We start from the raw sequence: 18,127 nt of genomic DNA on the forward strand, positions 1-18,127 counted from the left end.
TTCCGGAGAGAAAATTGTGTTTTGAAAGAATTTGGGTCAAATTACAAGACAAGTTGATATGATTTGTAGTGCAACAAAGTACTAACATTAAATAAATAACACAAATGGTACAAAAACAAAATTTAACCAAAAGGAATTAATTATGGATAAAATTTTGTATGTTTTACTTTGAAGTATCAAAGAAATGTCGTTCCTAGTCAGTTATTTCATTTCTTGATCCATTCCTCTGCTCCCACGTCTTGACTTATAAAAATGCGAATCCAATTTAGAACAAAAATCTAATACAGGTTTAATGGATTGGTTCATTCACAACACTTTTCTAGAAATATGGGCGAGTAATCGATCGTTAACTATCGATTCGTTAATGTTTTAGATAAAAATTCATTTTATTTAATCCCTTGATAAATAGACTTACATTCAATAAATTTGTCGTCATTCGCTTACCTAATTATTTTAGTTTTCTTTCTAGGTAGTAAGAAAGTAAGAAACAACAAGAATCACAACGAAAGTAGTATACATTTCACAGTTTATAGCTATCAGCAGTATGTTTGAAAGTTTGAAGATCACAAATCATTTAATTGAGAATGTTAGTTTCGGATTGCTATTTGTAAACTATCCATACAAAAGCTACAAGAAAATAACTGCTAACCGATGCTGCAATTGGTGATGGTAGAAAATGTCAATAGAAACTCTTGAAACGTCCGACGATAAAGAAAGTGTTAGATTTGATATAATATTGTCATTGTAATTTCTTTTTCCTTTTCCGTTTACTCGTTTAGTTAAATATCCTCTTTGTAACTAGCCTATTCTAATCGGTTTGTTATGTAATACGCGTCCTACCACTCTTTTCTAACAGAACATAGAAATCTAGCAATGTACAATACTATTCACTATGTTTAAACAAAACTTTATAAAGTACTCTCTGGTTGGGTTAGTCATTATGCAAATGAATATGTCTTTAGATGTGTGTGTTTCCTATGATTATCGGTGTTTCGTTTTATTTGTTAGAAATTTTAGTTGCGATCATTTACTTTTTACTTAGATATTGAATATGTGTATTTTAGCACTAGTAAACTGAGCTTTAACTTTAAATACTGGTTGGTAGCACTTACATACTCAGATTGCTCAATATGAAAAGACTTTCAACAGTGTTTGTTTCTTTCGTTTTTGCTTTAAAACCTCGTTTAACTTCTTTTGGCATTACATTGCGCAAATTTGGTCTTTTTATTAGTATAGTATTCCTTAATTATTACTTAATAGTTAAATAGGTCCAGTAGATACTAGTACAAATGATTATTTACAAAATTAGCATAGATTTGTGGCGAACTTTACTCATCTGAATGCAGTGTAACGTCATAGATTTATACTTCTTCAATTTTTCCCAATCTGAAGCAAAACTAAATGAGAAATCAAGTGAAAGGGAAAAATGAGTAACTAAGCGTTTATCACAATTGAATTATTAAATGAGTGTACATTTTGGAGATTCGTCGCCATTTTGATTTAAACTTTGATAGAATAATACTTAAAGCATAGACTTGTTTCTGATATAGTTCAAGCCGAAGAGGAGGCCAGGCTTGCGCGCCTCGTTCATTATCTGCTCTTGAACGCGTCGCTCTTGAAGATTTTGAGCAGTTTTTCGAACCCACGCTCTGGCGGCGGTGGCAATTCGGGCAACTGGCATGGCACCTTGTACCCTTGGAATTTCGCCTTCACGTTGGCGATGAGCTGATCTTTATATCGGTAGGCGGTGTTGTCGATGGTGCTCGCCGTATTGATGCAGTCGTCGCCGCCGAACTCACATATGCGATAGTGATGCAAGATGGCCGAGTCCGCAGGCACATTGAATGTGCCATGGCCGGGGATGTACTCCCAGACGAAGTGATTGCCCGCCTCCACGACCTGTTCCGGCAAGCAAATATACTTCGAACGCTGTTTGTGAGGATGCAGCTTTGTTTTCCGACGCACTTTCTTCAAGGTGACCAAACCGGCCGCCACTGAGTCGTGGCTTTCATAAACAAAGTCGCCATCGCCCCATTGCAGGTAAAAGAAAGCGTTTTGGAACGAGAACGAGCCGGTGGAGCGTGTGTTGATTCTAGTCGATAGATAACTACAAAAGAACGAAGTAAGTAATAACTGCACTAGTTATTAATCGTAGCTTAATGAAAAACTCACTCGACTAGCTGTGGCAACGTGTCATTGTGCCGAGGAATGATGTACTCGTCCAAATCGATGAGCAGAACGTGTGTGTACTTGTACATGCTGCGGTAAAGACAGTCATTGAGTGCGGCAAACAATCCCTCTGTACGAATCTCCTTCTGTGAGACCATATTTAACTGCCATGGCAGCAGGCTGACTAATCCTTTCTTGACGTAGTCGTTCAGAATGCAACCGACCTGCTTTCCCACGGTGTGATTATAGAAGGTGAAGTGCTCTACACCCATGATGCGATTCAGTTCGATGAATTCCAATATTTGCAGCGCCTGCGAACATACCGAGCGGCTGTTTGGAAACTTGCGGCAACTTTATTAATTAGGTCGACAGCGACTCGACGTAATTAATGTGCGATGGCGTGATAAAATATGACGCTTAGGATTCTGCAGCGATAGCGTTAAACAGATGTGATACTCACTCGGTTATAGTCGAAATGCAGCGGTTTCACACAAATGGCGAATTTCTTCTGCCGATTTCTGTCGTTGGGCGACGCAAACGATTCGTTGAAATTATTTACCACGATGAGCGTGTTGGATGGCGGGAACTTCACTTTGGACACGATGGACACATAATTGGGAACTGACTGGTTCCGCTGCATTGGACACATCACAAAACATGCACTATACTTGAGGTTCCAATTCTCCCGGATAATCTAGAAGTAAAACATAATTAATTGACGGTATTCCGATGTGCTGATGGAGTTACTTTAATTTTAGCCACCACCGTCTTGCTGGTAAATGTGGTGCCATTATTCTCGCCGAATTTGTACCACAATCGGCACCACACTCTCTCGGGTCCTCGCATCTTAGTCGCCCCGATGACGCGGATGGCTCGTTGGCCCTTACGATTGTCGAAGAACGCCGAGAACACGTAGAACTTGTACCTGTGGGCGGATGCCAAGGCATTAGGATGCGAACACGAGCAGGCAATGTAATCGCAGCAATTTTCATTAATAATTAAAGCGGAATGAATGGATGTAATTAGAGCTAGCGGGAGGTTGGCGTTGCTTCGATTAGTGTGCTTGTTGGCTGGCGGCGCCGGGTGTGTGGCGGGCGGGGCAAAAGGGTAAATTGAAGTCATTTGGCATCGAGGAGCGGAGGAGTTATGTGATCACCTAGTGCCGTTGACAGTCTGCCAAGTACCATCCATGGGTATGCTGTTATTGGAGAACGGGGGTAGTTGGCCCTCGGTGAGCACCTCGCGCTCATTCACGGTGGTGTCGGGGCGTGCATGGAGTGGTGCTGGTCGGCGGCCTAAAAGCACCGCGCCGATTGTGTCCTCTCGAAGGGTGCGCTCGTTGTTGTTCATTCTTATCGATATGTAATCATCACTCTGAAACAACGGAAATAACCGCCGCTTAAATTTGTTTACAATTTAGTTACAGAATCTGTATATACTTCAAAATCAACGGAATCTTAATTCAATTATGTGGAGAATAAAGAAATGTTGCAGTGTACTTAGTTGAAACCCATTATAAGTTATATTCGGCAACATATAAAGTGTTTGGATTGTTTGTTGTAAAAAGAAATTTAATCAAACTTTGAAGACTCATAGACTGGCGTACAATGCTTCCGTATTGTTCCCGACAAACTGGAGTTAGGTACTACTTGCAATCCCGACGTCTATTGGAAAACGATTCTTGATCGTTGTTTAGTTTAGCACAAGTTAGATATGAATACTTGCTCTCCAGATTACTTATTACCTCCGAACTTTTCCGCCATCTGTGCTCCGTTATTAGTTTACTTTGCATTCAACTTCTTCGAACGTTCAACATTCGGCATTGTAGAAGTGAAATGAACTCGCCCCAGCTAAGTAGGAACGTATGGGGCGACTCGACGAAGTTTTTAAAGTTTGCACCGTCTCCAGGCGCGCATCTTTCATATCGAAATGTGAAAACTTTCAGAGCTCCTCGACCACCAGCTGGAAAGCCTCGGCTCCGTGTCAATACAACGAGAAGAAGCGCCGAAAGAATGCCGATGAAATATGAAGTCACTTGAACATGTAGAAACATGGGTGCGCTGCTGTGCTCCTTGGAGCATGCAAGATGGCAGATAACTGCGGAGGCATCCCTCGATTTATCTATATTTTATAGTCATTTTTATATGCCTGCCACTTTCAAGTGGCTCAGACTCGCGGAACTTTGTCAAACTTTCCGCCCGCTGCGCCAATGAACCCAATAATGCGTCACAATGGCATTTATTTTGCAAACATCGACGTCAAAGGGAATAAATATCACAAAGCATCGTTGAGTACCAGCCAGAGACGAATATTGGAACAATGAATACCGTCGAATCATCACAAAAATATGAGATGAAAGATAAAAGATTGCCGAATTTGCCGCGCCTGCATCGCCCCGGGCGAAGGTGAGTCCAAGTGTTGGGGGAGGTAATCGAAGCAATAAATCCACATCGATTTCGGCCATTTTATTCCACTTGGCGAAGCTTAATAATGGATGAAGTGGATCGACGTGGCGGGTTTTGGCGAAGGTTTGCGAAGGTATCGAAAGCAACCCGCCGCTGCGCTCGAGTGGTACGTGTAGGTGGGTCAACGATACTCGATCTTATTGCTGAAATGCCGCGCGAATATTGAATAGCGAGATGGAATAGTCAAATAGAATATCGAGTGCTGCAGTGGGGAATTGCGCGCGGCGAATGTGGAAAACGAATCGGCGCGCGGTTGTAAAAATCGAATCGAAAACGGTAAAACCTCGACCGAATCAACCGTATTCATCCGAAGCCGAAGAGTCAACGCGTCAAACCCAGCATGACCTCCACATGAATGTCGGGCTATCAGGCAATTACGTTCCCACCGAATGACCCCAGCCATAAAGCCATGCACATGACTTTATATTCATGTTGGTATGTAGTTTAATCATTGATTATGACAGATTAGCGTTGATCGATTTCCGATTGTAACTGAATATTGTGTTAATAATGCAATCACACTTTTTGTGATTACATATCATACATGATATGTATTATTTATTTATGATTTGTATGAACAGGGGAATATAAACCCGCCTTATTCTTGTTTCGGTTGATATAAAAAATGTATCGTGGTTATTCAGTATTAATTATTTAATATAACTATGAAAATTTATATTAATAGAATTTTTTTTAGATAGATAAAAGGTTATGCAACTTTTTCATATTTTACGAGTACATTAATCCATTTAAACTTTTTTGAATTTGCATTAATTGCATAAAATAAGTTTTCAGTAATTAATTAGTTTCTATGGATAGGGAAAAATCCTGGTTTCCATTACACTGTACAAACAGATCATTTGATTTAAATATTTGTAAGAAGTATGAAGAATTCATGAAGCATGATGAAAATAAAAGATAAAATCTAAAGGTTTTCGATTTTAATTTCAATACTGGCTCATGTTATATTTGTTATACTATGATTGTGAGGCTAGAATTTCCCGATGAAAATGAGAAAAGGAAAATATCTATTGTTGACTTTAGCAAAATAATTCATGAGTACAACGATCTACATATTTGCCAGATACCAACGCTTATAGAATTTTTATTGAAAAGTACCTAGGAAATGTATATTATGTTATTACTTGGGATTTGATGCATATTTCCTATTCCTATATCCTATTGACTCCGATGCGTATTTTTATCATAGTAGACTTCAAATTTGCTGCGCAATTTTCAACGCGGAATATTTTGTTATTTTTTAAATTAAATTTTTTAATATAGTATCCAGACTATAGGAAGAAACTACTTTATAATATTATGATTATGACATTTACTATTGTTATTTGAAAAAGACGAAGATGTTAATATAACTTGTCACAACAAAATGTAATAACATGTCACAATACAAGAACAAATTAAAATGGAAATAAATTTAATATTTGATGACGTAAACCAAATAAAACCGAAACAAAGAGAATCTCTGTATTATTGATTCCGACATAAGCTAAATAACTGCTATTTCATATAAGGTATAAGATATTTGCAGCAAGTTGGCCCAAACTTCAAAGTCCTTCCGACCACCGGTATAAGTTAATACTAACTTTGTGGGATACCTATCTATTGTATCTATATTCGAAGTTTGGTCACCAGTTAGAGGGCCAATAACTGCTCTCTTACCAGATACCAGAATATATAATATCGTTAAAATATAAAGTTCGATCGAAGCAGAATTGTTAAATTGTAGACATGCTTGTCTTCTTTTAAATTAAATGATGGATATGATGTTTACAAACGGTATTGACGTCATTATTCAGTTTTGTAAATGACAGATAATATTTTTACCTCCGATTATTTTTCTCTTTCTTTCTTTTTTTTTAATTTTCTTGGATTACGTCCGTATTTAGCTCAATATAATTGCTTTATTATAGGTTCAGAATAAATACAAAAAGATCTATGATATCCAGAAAGACCTTTGCATAAGTATAAAGTCAAACAATTTAACCTGTATCCACGTTTCTTGTTATAAGCAGCATGCAAGCAATTTTTCTTCCAAGTGGTATTCGTGTCTGATAAAACATGCATGAATATTTGACGCTTTGACACTACTTGCTTGAATTGGAACGATATTGATGCCAACATGGCAAACACTGAATTTATTAGCAGGAAAATTATCGTGCATGACTGCATCAAAAGTAATCGCTCAATAATAAATTGCAACGCCTGCTCGAATGGGCCAACGGCGCAGTGCGCCAGGTGGTCTGCGACATAATTTGTTCTCCACTTGTTCGCGGATCGATTTAATGATTATCTGTTTGCCGTTAATCGTCTGTTTGCGATTGAAACTATCTGCTATTAGCGCGGCCGGGGGTCTGTTTTGCGTGCTCGGTGCGCGGATGTGGCGAAAGTAAACGAGCCGATTAAAGCTCGATTGTCGATGGCCCTTCTTCGATTACGTGACATAAAGGGTGGCTGTTTGCCGGTCGCTTTAATGCGTTCCGTTTTCAATTATTCACTGTCGAATGCCACTAATGTTTCAAACACATTCGTAACTCCGAGGCGGCCTTGCCCTTGTTTACAAACAAATGTTGTTTCAACTGCATATTATCCAAGTCGGCTGCGACGTTTTGTTTCAACAAAAACAAAATCAGACCGAATTGACGTCGTTGATGTTTTCCGATATTTCCTCAGTTCAAATTTGTTCTCACACACAATCACATCACGCATTAAAATTTGGCTCACTTACTATCAACCTTAAGCAAATATTGTGAGAATTTTAACTGATTATTTATCGTTTTCAATTTGTGAACAGATCATCCGATATAATTGCAATGGCATATTCATTACTGGGCGAGCCCGCGTCCCTTATGCGGTTCATGATGACCGACGAGGAGAAGAACATGCAGATGATGGAGCAGCGAGAACTCGAGGAGGAAGAGGCCTTAGAGAGTGGCCGCTGCCTCATGCCCATCTCGCAGGAAGCCGCCGACGGCCTCCGCAAGGTGCTACATTATATCAAGATGTCGTTCCACATCGGCTTCCTGCCCCTGATCATCTTCCTAGGATGGAGGCACGGACCCGACCGTGGCAACCCCCCTTTCTCAATCACCAATTTCTTTGCCTTCTACTAAAAAACATATCATGATATTCTTCCAAATTCGATGACGTCTAGTGAAATTTTTGGTGAAATGTCAAACCGTGTATTGTTGGATCTGCGTAATTGGAAACCATGGTAGGATCGAATTGTTACCTGCATAACATCGTCGTACTCTCCACGATCCTGCTGGCGATGGTGGTAGGTAAGGGAGCCGTGGCGGACCAGAACTCCTCCGCCGCGGCCTCGCTCGTCGATTAGGAAGATCTCGGTGAATACGATAATACCGAAGACGGCGAAAAACATAACCACAATGAAGAACGACATATTGGCACGCTGTTTGTTCCTCATCGCCATGTATCGCTTACTGCTTTTACTGCTGCCACCGCTGGACGCACTCATCTTCTTAAACCTGAAACCAATTACAAACTTGTCTAAATGTATTGTAAAGTACAAAAATAAATAATCAATAGTTCCTCCGCGTGTAAATTATTTATAGTAAAGAATTAGTGCTCAAAAAGCTGCGATGCTGTTCTAAGGTAACTGCGGTGATCACGTTGCGCCTTTCATTATTCACGAGCATGCTTCAGTGTACCGTTTTGCAGTCAGTTGCAAATGCAAACGAAGGCGGAATGCACTTGACGAGAAATTAGAAACCCCAGCGCAGAGATGAATGCAGGTTTGCGAATCCGCTTCGCTCAGTTGGCTCTGAAAAGCACCGAGAAAGGTGCTGGAAGAATGGCGGGTTTTAGCGGCGGACGTGTTGGACGTTAATGGAATTTGCGTCGGATTTACTATCCACTAACAACAGTATAGCAATGGGTAGCAATAGCAGTACGCTGACGATTCATTTGTTTTGCCTTCTTATATCTTTCCTTGCTCGTTATTTCCCGCAGTCGTTGCTTGTTTTTCGCCGTAGTAAGGGATGCTAGATGCAGCTTCGCATCTTTTGCACCGAGTGTTTGCATTGCCGAGTGAAATGTTTGCGAAGGCATCAACACTTGATGTCGTAATAAAGTCCAAGTTTGAAAGTGCGAAAATGCTTGCAACTTGACACTTTCAGATAGTTCCGCCTTGGATTTTTTTCGTCGTTTTGCAATTTTTATTTGCAGTTTAAGTTCGATTCGAGTTGAAAACACTTTGTTGGTGTGTTGTATGGCGTTCGCACTGTGAGCACCGAACAAACCACTTAAACCAATTCGTTTTATACATTTTTATTTCATCTATTTTCACTTAGCGCTCTCGCTTCGCGCGACTGATTTTTCCGACGTTTATTTCGTAATTTGTTTTCATGTTTCGATGTCCGAGCGTTTTTCGGCGAGGTTCTTTCTTCGCGAGCGACGGGTAATTAATCTTCACTTAGGTTTTTCTTTCGTCCGCCTGACATCCTCATTGAATTCGATAGATTTATCAATATCATACTGCATGATACGCTTCTGAGCATTGAAGTTTAAAGGTGGCTTAAATGCTGGCTTTAAAAATAAATCAAAATTAAACTATTTTTATATATAATATAATTTCAAAAGCGATTTTAGGACAATATAAGGAATTTGCTTGTTTTACGTCTTCAAGTATATCAATTGACCTCGTTATATAAAATTACGAGTTCACGTCGTAGGTAGGTGATAATCGCCGGTTGTTATGTGCAACGTGAGCAGAAATAGCCTTCTGAGTACGCGCGCCCAGAAGTCATCATTTTTACGCTTTCTATATCTCTTCATACCCAATATGCTATTTTAAGATCACAAATGGCACACAACATTTTTCTTCATCTTTGTTTTTTGGTTGTTAATAAAAAATCATCAAACATCTATCTATTAACATCGGATTAAGATAAAGTTAAAGTTTTCTATTATAAAAAAATGTTTTGTAAAATTTTTTATCATTAGATTTATACTTCCTGCATATTTAAAAGTCCTATTTTATATTTTATTCTCAACGCCATAAAATCAGACCGAATGCAAAACCAACCTAAACTGAATGTATTCCAAACTTTATTAGAGTTAATTATGTATGTCACAGTTTCTGTCCAAACAATGCGAATGTTGCTTAATTAAGCAGCCGTTGGTAAAATAACATTGTAACATTAATATCACACCCGTACTCCACCAACTCGCAGGTCATTGACACCGGTTTTGTCCTTTCCATGAGATTTCCGCCACTTCTGATCAATCAATCGTTATTCAACAAAGTAAGTCAACTTTACATTTGAGTATGTCAGCATTTGAACATTTCAGGCTTATTGTTCCCTGCGTTCCGGACAAAGGCAGAGTCAAGCCGCCGCTTGTTTTCAATGTAAACAGCCGCCGTCCACCGAACATTGCCGCCTCCGCCGCCTCATCGACGTGCGTTGCGAATAACACGAGCATATTTCAATCCGCAAGGGCGGCGCCGCGCCGCGATGAATGCCGGCGCGGATCAGCATCGGAATTAATTCACGTTCGTCCGCCGAGGTTTATGGTCCGGAAAATGATGCGGCTGCGCTGAAATATAAAAGGTGCTTTCCCGCCGCGCTCGTTTCGCGTTCATCTCGTCCACCTGCAGCCGGCCGCCTCCACGGGCGCAGCGAGTTGAGTTAGTAACTATCGGTCGTTGAGAGAAATGAGAAGAAAAAAAAAGCACGCGAATGAGAATGAGCTAACGGTAGCGCTGGCCAAATGGTATGATTGTAAGGTTTTGTTATCCTGGTCGTCCTGGCGCTGCGCACACAATGTCGTACGTTCGATGTCTAATGTGCACACTGTTATTGTTATTGGGCAAGGACTGTCGTTAAGTTTGGCAGTTATGGCCGTTATGTTTGGCGGTTCCTTGAATTTGCAATTTGGCCAGGCGGGCGTCCGCCATTATCGTCGCTGCAGTGCGCCCCCGCCCGATTCATTTGCATTTTATTCGAGTTTCAATTACACTCACGCCGAACAAAATGTAAATACGCACACGAGGGCGTAATAGAACTGTCAGGATGCAACGAGTTTCGAATAAAATAGTAGGTAATGAATGTTACATGGCGGCGGGGACATTTTGACTTTTTGATTATGTATGAATGTTTAAACCGCCGAATGCCGTTGGCGAGACGAGCCAGCGCAACAAAAACAATTGCAGTTGCATCGAAATGTGAATTTCGCGTTCGGTGACGGTTACAAATGGCGGGGAGCGCGAGGCGAAGATGACACGTAACGTGCCGCATAAGGACATTGGACACAGAACTAGAAACGAAGCCCTGAAGGCTCCGAAGCGTTTGGATGTCAGGCAGTTGGGAGTTGAGACACCAGGCTGAGGATGCACAACATATGGCACTCTCCGGACTTTTTAGTGTCTCGTATGTGGTGGCGGTCGTTTCTGGTTCCGTTTGGAGTGGCGTTAGACAGACGTTTTAACTTTGCCGTGTGGTAACGTTTGTGCCCCACTTTTATTTATATCTGCCTAGCCCGCAACAAAATTTAAATTTTGCTTTTGCGTTTGCGTTAAACAACACGTGCGGAAAGAATTTAATATAAGCACCCCAGAGATTGCGCGTTCCCTGTTGCATCCTCGCTTGTATAATCATAGATAAAACAAAGAGTAAAACTATTAGAGGCGTGCAGCGTTGCTGGTGGCCAGCGCAAAACAAAAATTGAATTACTGACAAAAAGCGCGCCGGGGAAAAAAAAAACTCATGCCGCAGTCTCTAAACTCTGACATGAATGAACATCAAGATTAATAAATTAGTCGCTTGGGGAAACTGCACATTACCGCCGGCCGCGAGTGTTCGCGCCGGAAACGCAACGCGATTTGCAATGAATAATGCAAGAAAAAACACGCAATAAAAAATTTGCAACGAAAGAGTTTCGTCACTCGGCTCGACGTACCGCAGGACGCACACGTACAAATTAACATTTGAAAAATAAAAGAGCATTTCTCTAACATTTCATCTGTCTGAATGATGAATAAAAATGACTCACACGAAGATGGAATTTATTAGAATGCCCAGAACAAAGTTTCAAACTAAGTTGGTCGTTTTTTGGTTGTTCATAAACCCGATGATATTCATTTATGCATTCAGGTGATTCCATTAAGTTTTCTTCGAAACTACGAGTTTCTATAAACTTCATATTCCCGCTGTATTTCATTGTCGTTAAGTGAAGCCGCGGAATATTATTTTAAAGCGGGGAGGTAGAACGCCTCTAATATACGTTCTAAAGTGTTCTGATATTTATGCTGTTTCGCAATTTGCATCCGTATTTCCATAAAAGTCAAATTCAGAATGTGGAATGCGGCGGCGCCGATATGAAGACGTAATGAAAAGGAAGAGGGCGAAAAAGGCGGAGGCGCGCTTTGCAAAACGACGCGCGATAACGTCGTGCACTAAACGACGAGTTTAATAAAGACAGGATGGGATTATTAAAAAAGTTAAAGGTGCGGGATGGCGGATGCGCCACGACTACCAAAGATGGGATGGGCCCGGTCGTCCGCAAGGGAGATGACAAAATGGTAATTTAATGTTTTTTTTTTATTTCCCAAGATAAATTAATGTTAAGTGCGTTCTACCAGCTGGTTTTGTTGCTCTTTTATAAAAACTTCAATTCTAATATTTTGCTCTAATGTGGACTGTAACTACCATTTATGCCTCCATTATGAAGTTTTATGGTGATTAATTATTATATAAGTTTTATAAAACTTTGTGTTGTTTATTTAAGTAAAAAAATGTAAAAAAACGCTTCATGATTGTTCTGTTAATATTTATGCATCTATTCAGTTCGTCTACGGGCTTGGTTTATAAAATATTGGAAATTTTGCTTTTTGCGACGCAAAACATTGGGGCCTTTAGATCCTGGTTCCCTTGGCGCCTGACATACTCGTATGTAGCTACGTTGCTGCATTTACCCATTTAACATGACAGGGTTGTGTAGACGATTATCATTATTATAATTTCTGCCGCTAGCGGGGTTTGAACCCTGACCATCCCAAGTAGAAAGATCAGTTCTTGAACATGTGAGCCCAGCCCTTCGGCTTCGGAACATGTGAAGGATTCTTAACATTATCCTCGTTGTGCTTATTCATTAAACTGTGTTTCAAGTGAAAATACGTTGTGTACTTTATTACGCATTTATTGCATTCAGCATGTCTTATTACGTATGTTCCCATTAAAACAAATTTGAAATTAAATTTTGCAGTTTTGTTAAATATGATCGCGTGGCAGCTCAAATCAGATGGTTTAGCGTGTTACACGCATATTCGTAAATGCACGATGTACCACTAGAATCTATTACCATACATAACATAACATATGTTTGTAATAATATGTGTTTCTCAAAGCAAGTGTGCAATAATATATCAAATATAGTTTTTAAATATTAAACTTGTGAATGAAGAGCAGAAAATTAAAGTCAAAAATAATGCGTGCGAAGTAAAATGTAAATTAATTACTTTATTGATCTATATTTGCAATAATAATAATATGAAATACCCCTTCTCTGCAACCACGCGCGCATTAACTTAATTGAGCAATCGACTTGGGTGACCAAATGCAATTTTCAATAATTAATATTTATATGTACGAGTATAAACGTAGATATAAATTTATATTACTGGTATATTAATCATTTTTTTACTTCCACAGTTTTCCACGGTTTTCAGACACAAAAAGTGGTATAGATGACCAAAGCCGTGGCCAAAGTATTTTAATCACAGGCTTTAGTCACGAGCTGTAGCTTGAGCTTGCGTACTTGCCTATAGTAGTTGCCAGTTGTATGCAATGTAGAAATAGGATAGAAGTAGAAAAAATAGCGTAAGCATCACGTGGCTAAACGTTGTTAAACACTCGATTGATTAAACGCTTACTCTTAATCAATCTCGTGACAAAAAAGGCGTTTTTAATAACTTCATACTTAATATACTATAAACTCACCACTAACAAATACTTAAAAATATATTCTGAAACCCTAAATGAAAAAAAAAACATAGATAACTTTTAATTCAGATTTTTTACTGTATGAAAACTGAAAACTTCGCGCAAAATCCTAGCTGTAATGCAACGTTTTCATGAAAACAAGCGACGGGTAATGAAGCGGCAGTACGTTCACTGAAAAAAAGTAAATTTTCATCGGCGCATGTTAGAGATCTAAACGTAGAAAACCTATGAAAGAAAGATTCCCTAATCGTATTACTTTAACGGGTGCTTAAATCAGTCACTCATACACAAATAACAGGTGCTGCTTCACAGCTTTACGCTCGGTGCTTAAACCTTAACTTAATAACCTACACTTGTTTCTGTATAATTAAAATTACATTAGCAATGTGGCTCACCGCATTCATGGCAAATAATTACATCTAACAAGTAACTATATTCTTTTGTAATTTTTAATAAATAACTGCGTATATACGAGACTAGAACACGATTTGAATTAAGCATGGTACAAGTTCGAGTAAAGGAAGTTTAGCCAAGTCAATACGATGAATTAAATAACTGAATATCTCTTGATAAGTTATGAATAGATTCGAGGAAAATGAGCTCGTCTAAAAGCGTGTCAACGTTTGCTAAACCGCCGAATGAAAATGTAAATGCGAAGCACCTAAAGCAATCCAACAGACACTTTTCAATTAGATTCTTATCAAATTCTGCTCAGGAGCAACGTTCGCAGAACCACGAAGGAATCGCGCGCGCGAGGCGGAAACGTCGAAATCAAACACACCACCGCATCGCTCGATGTTTGCGCGGGCTTCGCCATCATGCGATTTCTGCGAACGTAGTGTGTATGAGCAAATTTGAACAATGGCAATGTTGGGGAATTTGCGCGTTTCACTCGTGCTTTTCATGGCGTTCGCCGGCGCCACACGGTGCCGCTTTCAGCCATTTGGCGATTTTGCGATTTGCGCCGTCGCTGTTTACCGCCGTTTACTTCTATATTTTCGCAACAAAAAGCCCCAACGTCGAATCGCATATGGTGCTATGCTGTGCGCACCTACTTTCCATCCATCATCTTCGTTCGCACTGGGTGTTGGAATTGTTCAAATCAAACAATCAACGAATCAAATTCGCCGACTTGCCGACTGCCTTCATGACTCATCGCGACGCTTAACTTCATTAGGAACTTCTGCGTGTTTGCCGAACGCAATCGCAATCACGAGAATTGAATTTGATTTTAAATCAACTCGATGATTTCGTACTGTTACACGGCGAGAACAAAACATGTGATGAACACAAGACCCGCCTCGCTTTCTTCGCTTTTTGTGGCGGCGCTTTTCAATTTCCGGCGTGTTTTATTTTTATCCTTTCTTTGTTCAGTTTTGACGTGCTCCCACCAAATTGGTTTATAACCGGTGCGAGATGCTGCTACAGTCTGCTTTCAGCACGAAATTATTTTAATCCGTTGGAATCTTCGTGCCAACGAGTGAAACAAAAACAATGGCGGCGGTTAAAAAAAAAAGCAACGCGCGCACGAAAGTTTCTCCTCATCGCTGAGGAATTTTCTAATTTTCCGCTTTGGCGAATAAGTTACGTGTACGTGCGCACGGGGTGACATATTCTCATTGCGCGCGTGCAGCATTCCGCAAAAAAAAACACCAATTCATTCCTTTGTTTACGGGGTAAATTTTGCCGGGCGCATTTTTCCACATCAGTACTACACCTCGGGTACGCGGGCCATGTTTTTGGCTTGGCGGGCATTTCCATGCAGGGATCTAACGAATTTTCGGCACGGCAAAGCCGTCGCTTGTTGTTGGTGTGTTGTCGCCCACTTTTAGTATTTCCTGCCAAATTAAATTATCTACGCGGCGACGCCGGCTCCGAACTTGACCCGGCAGGGACGAATATTTTTCAACTCAGGCTGGGTGGTTGGAAATGTTCCTGATTTGGTAACGCTAGGGTTCGAGATAAATCCGTTCGTCGCAATTTCTATATTCCGACAGGGGACGATCTAAAAGTGGAATTTGCATCTTAATTTTCTTATATTCTTTGAAGCAAAACATTTCAAGCAAAAATTACTGCAATTTGAAAACATTTCAAGTCATCTTATAACAATTCCTAAATTTTCAGGACACGAACCTCAAGAACAAGGTGTTTATTACGGGAATATTTAAGCCTATTCAGGTTTATCATGATTATGCAAATTGTTCTCATCTCAATTTTGAACGCAGAAGATTTTTTTATCGCGTGACCCAAAGTCCGTAACATTTTTTGTATCTCGGAGCAACTTTGTGATGCAAATACTATTCAAGCAGGCTCTAGGCCTGGATGGTCCATCATGACGATGAGAGTGGATAAAAACCCTTATTTCAGTTTTTCTTCCTCTTCGCTGACTGAAATCACACGCCCGCATCGGTGGTGGCAGTGCTTCGATGGCCATTAAACAATCGCGTAACAAGCACGCGCCGTGCACGAATACGATGCTAAACGCGAAAAGTCAAGCAGCGCTCATTATGCGAACGACGCCGGCTTGAACCCCGTGACCGCATGCACCATACCCTTCTCGCCACCCCACGACTGCATCCGCATGGATCTACATGTATGGTTGAAGGGTGTTTGAAGCAATCACCGCATCTGCATACGCGTACTCTCGTTCGAGTTAACAAGGCTTGATGGTTGTGCCGAAAACGTTGCGCGTACTCGCAAGGAAACAGCTCTCAGCGTTCTACCATCCCTCGGCTAGACGAGCGCATTAGTAATTCATTGACGATCCGGTACCTCCGCATTCAACGGCAAGTGTTTCGCCAGCTCGGATTATCTACATTTTTGCCTTCCGTGATGTTGCTGCTTCACATCTTAGCGCACTTAATTAATATAGATGCGAAATGATAAAACTACTTCGCAGAATGGCTCAATGCAGACACAAGCAACTTCATTAACCCGCCAATCTAAATTCCGTGCCGGAAAGGTAACAAACACGAGCAGCAAACACTCCGCACTACTGCGTGAGTTGTCGCTTCTTACAGGCGCAACTCGTTTTTGGTTTTTAATTATTTTCGCCTGCGTGTATTTTCGTACGCTGAATCTTGGCGTATTTAAGTTTTCATTGCGTTCGCTGCCAGTCTAATTACTTTCGTATTGTTGACGTTTTAATGTTTCCCGGAAATTTCTACCGAATTTTATTCCGCAAAACGTTTGCGTGATTATATCTCCAGGTTTCTAATTAAAACGATCAGACATCAAACGCGTTTTTATCTGCACGGCACGTAGGTAATTTTGGTGAGAGGATGAGTTTACTTGCGGCGTGGGCTGAAAGGATTGCTTACTTTTTTATTTGCACCGAGCGCATGAAAGCAACGATTCGCAGTCACGAAATAAACGCAATCACTTACCGTTTGACCAATTTTTTAATGGAAATCTTGCGGCCGTTTTCCTCTTCTTTTCTCTTCCGGTTGTCGGAGTGCTTCTGTGCTTCGGATGCGATGCAATTATGCAATTGCTGGATTCATCTAAACGCAACCGCGTTTATGTCGTCGGCGGATAAAGTGCCACCGCATTCGGAAACATAAAAGCCAACCGTTTTAATTAAATGCATGAATTAATTGCAACCGTCATGAAACATTTCCAGCAATTCATCGAATGCTCAAATCAGAATGCGATACAAATGTGAAACGCAAATGAAAACAATTGCTATTTGTAGAAAAATTGTGAATGAAAAACGCGAATCAAGTAGCGCGTTGTTTGCGTGCGGCTATGCTTGTTTGCCTTGCCGTGTGCACCCCCAGATCCTTTGTTTACCGCTTGCGCTTAGTTCACGTTGCCCATTTTAAAATTGCGTGCGGGTATTCTCGATGAAGGATCTATTTAATCGTCGCCGATTTTCTTTCGTCGCTATTTGGCGTGGTGCTCGCGCCGGTGATGAATTCGTCTGCAGTGGGCGCCGGCACAGGTGTTCACCACACGTCACATCTTCACAACGATCAAATCGACTCGTTCGCGGGCGATTTTCATTCAGATTTTCGCGTCTAACGACCGAACAACGTGCAGCGGGTCGGTGGAGGCGGCGGAAGTAAGTTGCTCTGCAAGCACGTCGCTCGCTCGCTGCGCACGTCGGCCGGTCGGTTCGGGCCCGCAACAACTACTCTCAACAGCTGACGTTCGGGGGCTTCGCGCAACTGATCGCACCCTCGTCACCCCCGCGCGCGCCGAATGAAGCCGAGCGCGGTGGCGGCTGGCGGTGGCGTCGCGCGAACAGCAGCATGCATGCGTCATCCGATGCGCCAAACCGGATGGGGGACGAAAAAGTCGCGCGTGGAACGCTGGTCAGCCGGCCGCACAGGGGGGGCTTTCTGCTGGACGCGCGAGGGCCGCCGAAAAGGGCGACCGGACGCACGCGGCTTTTCGGCGTTGTTCGGGGCGCACATGCGCGCCGGGGCGGCTGGAAAATCGATCAAACGTGCGCATACGCCCGCTCGCAGCACCCGCAACGCTCGCAACCTACAGCAACATCTCGCTCCG

At 41.3% G+C, this 18,127-nt stretch overlaps 1 protein-coding gene across 2 annotated transcripts; it reads right to left on the reverse strand.

The window, feature by feature from the left end:
* Positions 1-367: 367 nt before the first annotated feature.
* On the reverse strand, positions 368-17,881 carry LOC135792805 (uncharacterized). Of its 2 annotated transcripts, none has more exons than XM_065303560.1 (8): positions 17,408-17,881; positions 17,002-17,108; positions 7,885-8,140; positions 3,326-3,543; positions 2,917-3,094; positions 2,630-2,863; positions 2,173-2,480; positions 368-2,107 (listed from the first exon to the last, which is right to left on the reverse strand). In XM_065303560.1, the coding sequence occupies exons 3-8, from the start codon at positions 8,128-8,130 to the stop codon at positions 1,591-1,593; spliced, it is 1,701 nt and encodes a 566-aa protein (XP_065159632.1). In that variant the 5' UTR covers positions 8,131-8,140; positions 17,002-17,108; positions 17,408-17,881; the 3' UTR covers positions 368-1,590. The 2 variants fall into 2 exon arrangements, with proteins under 2 accessions (XP_065159632.1, XP_065159623.1); XM_065303551.1 differs by having other exon boundaries at positions 17,002-17,118.
* Positions 17,882-18,127: the final 246 nt, after the last annotated feature.

Source organism: Atheta coriaria, unplaced genomic scaffold, assembly GCF_025399875.1.
Source record: "Atheta coriaria isolate IRGN ID8LTWV9N9 unplaced genomic scaffold, Caltech_Dcor_3.1 hic_scaffold_1_pilon, whole genome shotgun sequence".
NCBI lineage: Eukaryota > Metazoa > Arthropoda > Insecta > Coleoptera > Staphylinidae > Dalotia > Dalotia coriaria.

Excerpts from the sequence above, each read along its gene's own strand:
- LOC135792805 (XM_065303560.1), bottom strand. The coding sequence starts at position 8,130 with ATGAGTGCGTCCAGCGGTGGCAGCAGTAAAAGCAGTAAGCGATACATG. Across the intron at positions 3,095-3,325 it reads CAGACTGTCAACGGCACTAG|GTACAAGTTCTACGTGTTCT; the intron begins GTGATCACATAA and ends ATCCGCCCACAG. Across the intron at positions 2,864-2,916 it reads CGGTGGTGGCTAAAATTAAA|ATTATCCGGGAGAATTGGAA; the intron begins GTAACTCCATCA and ends TTTTACTTCTAG.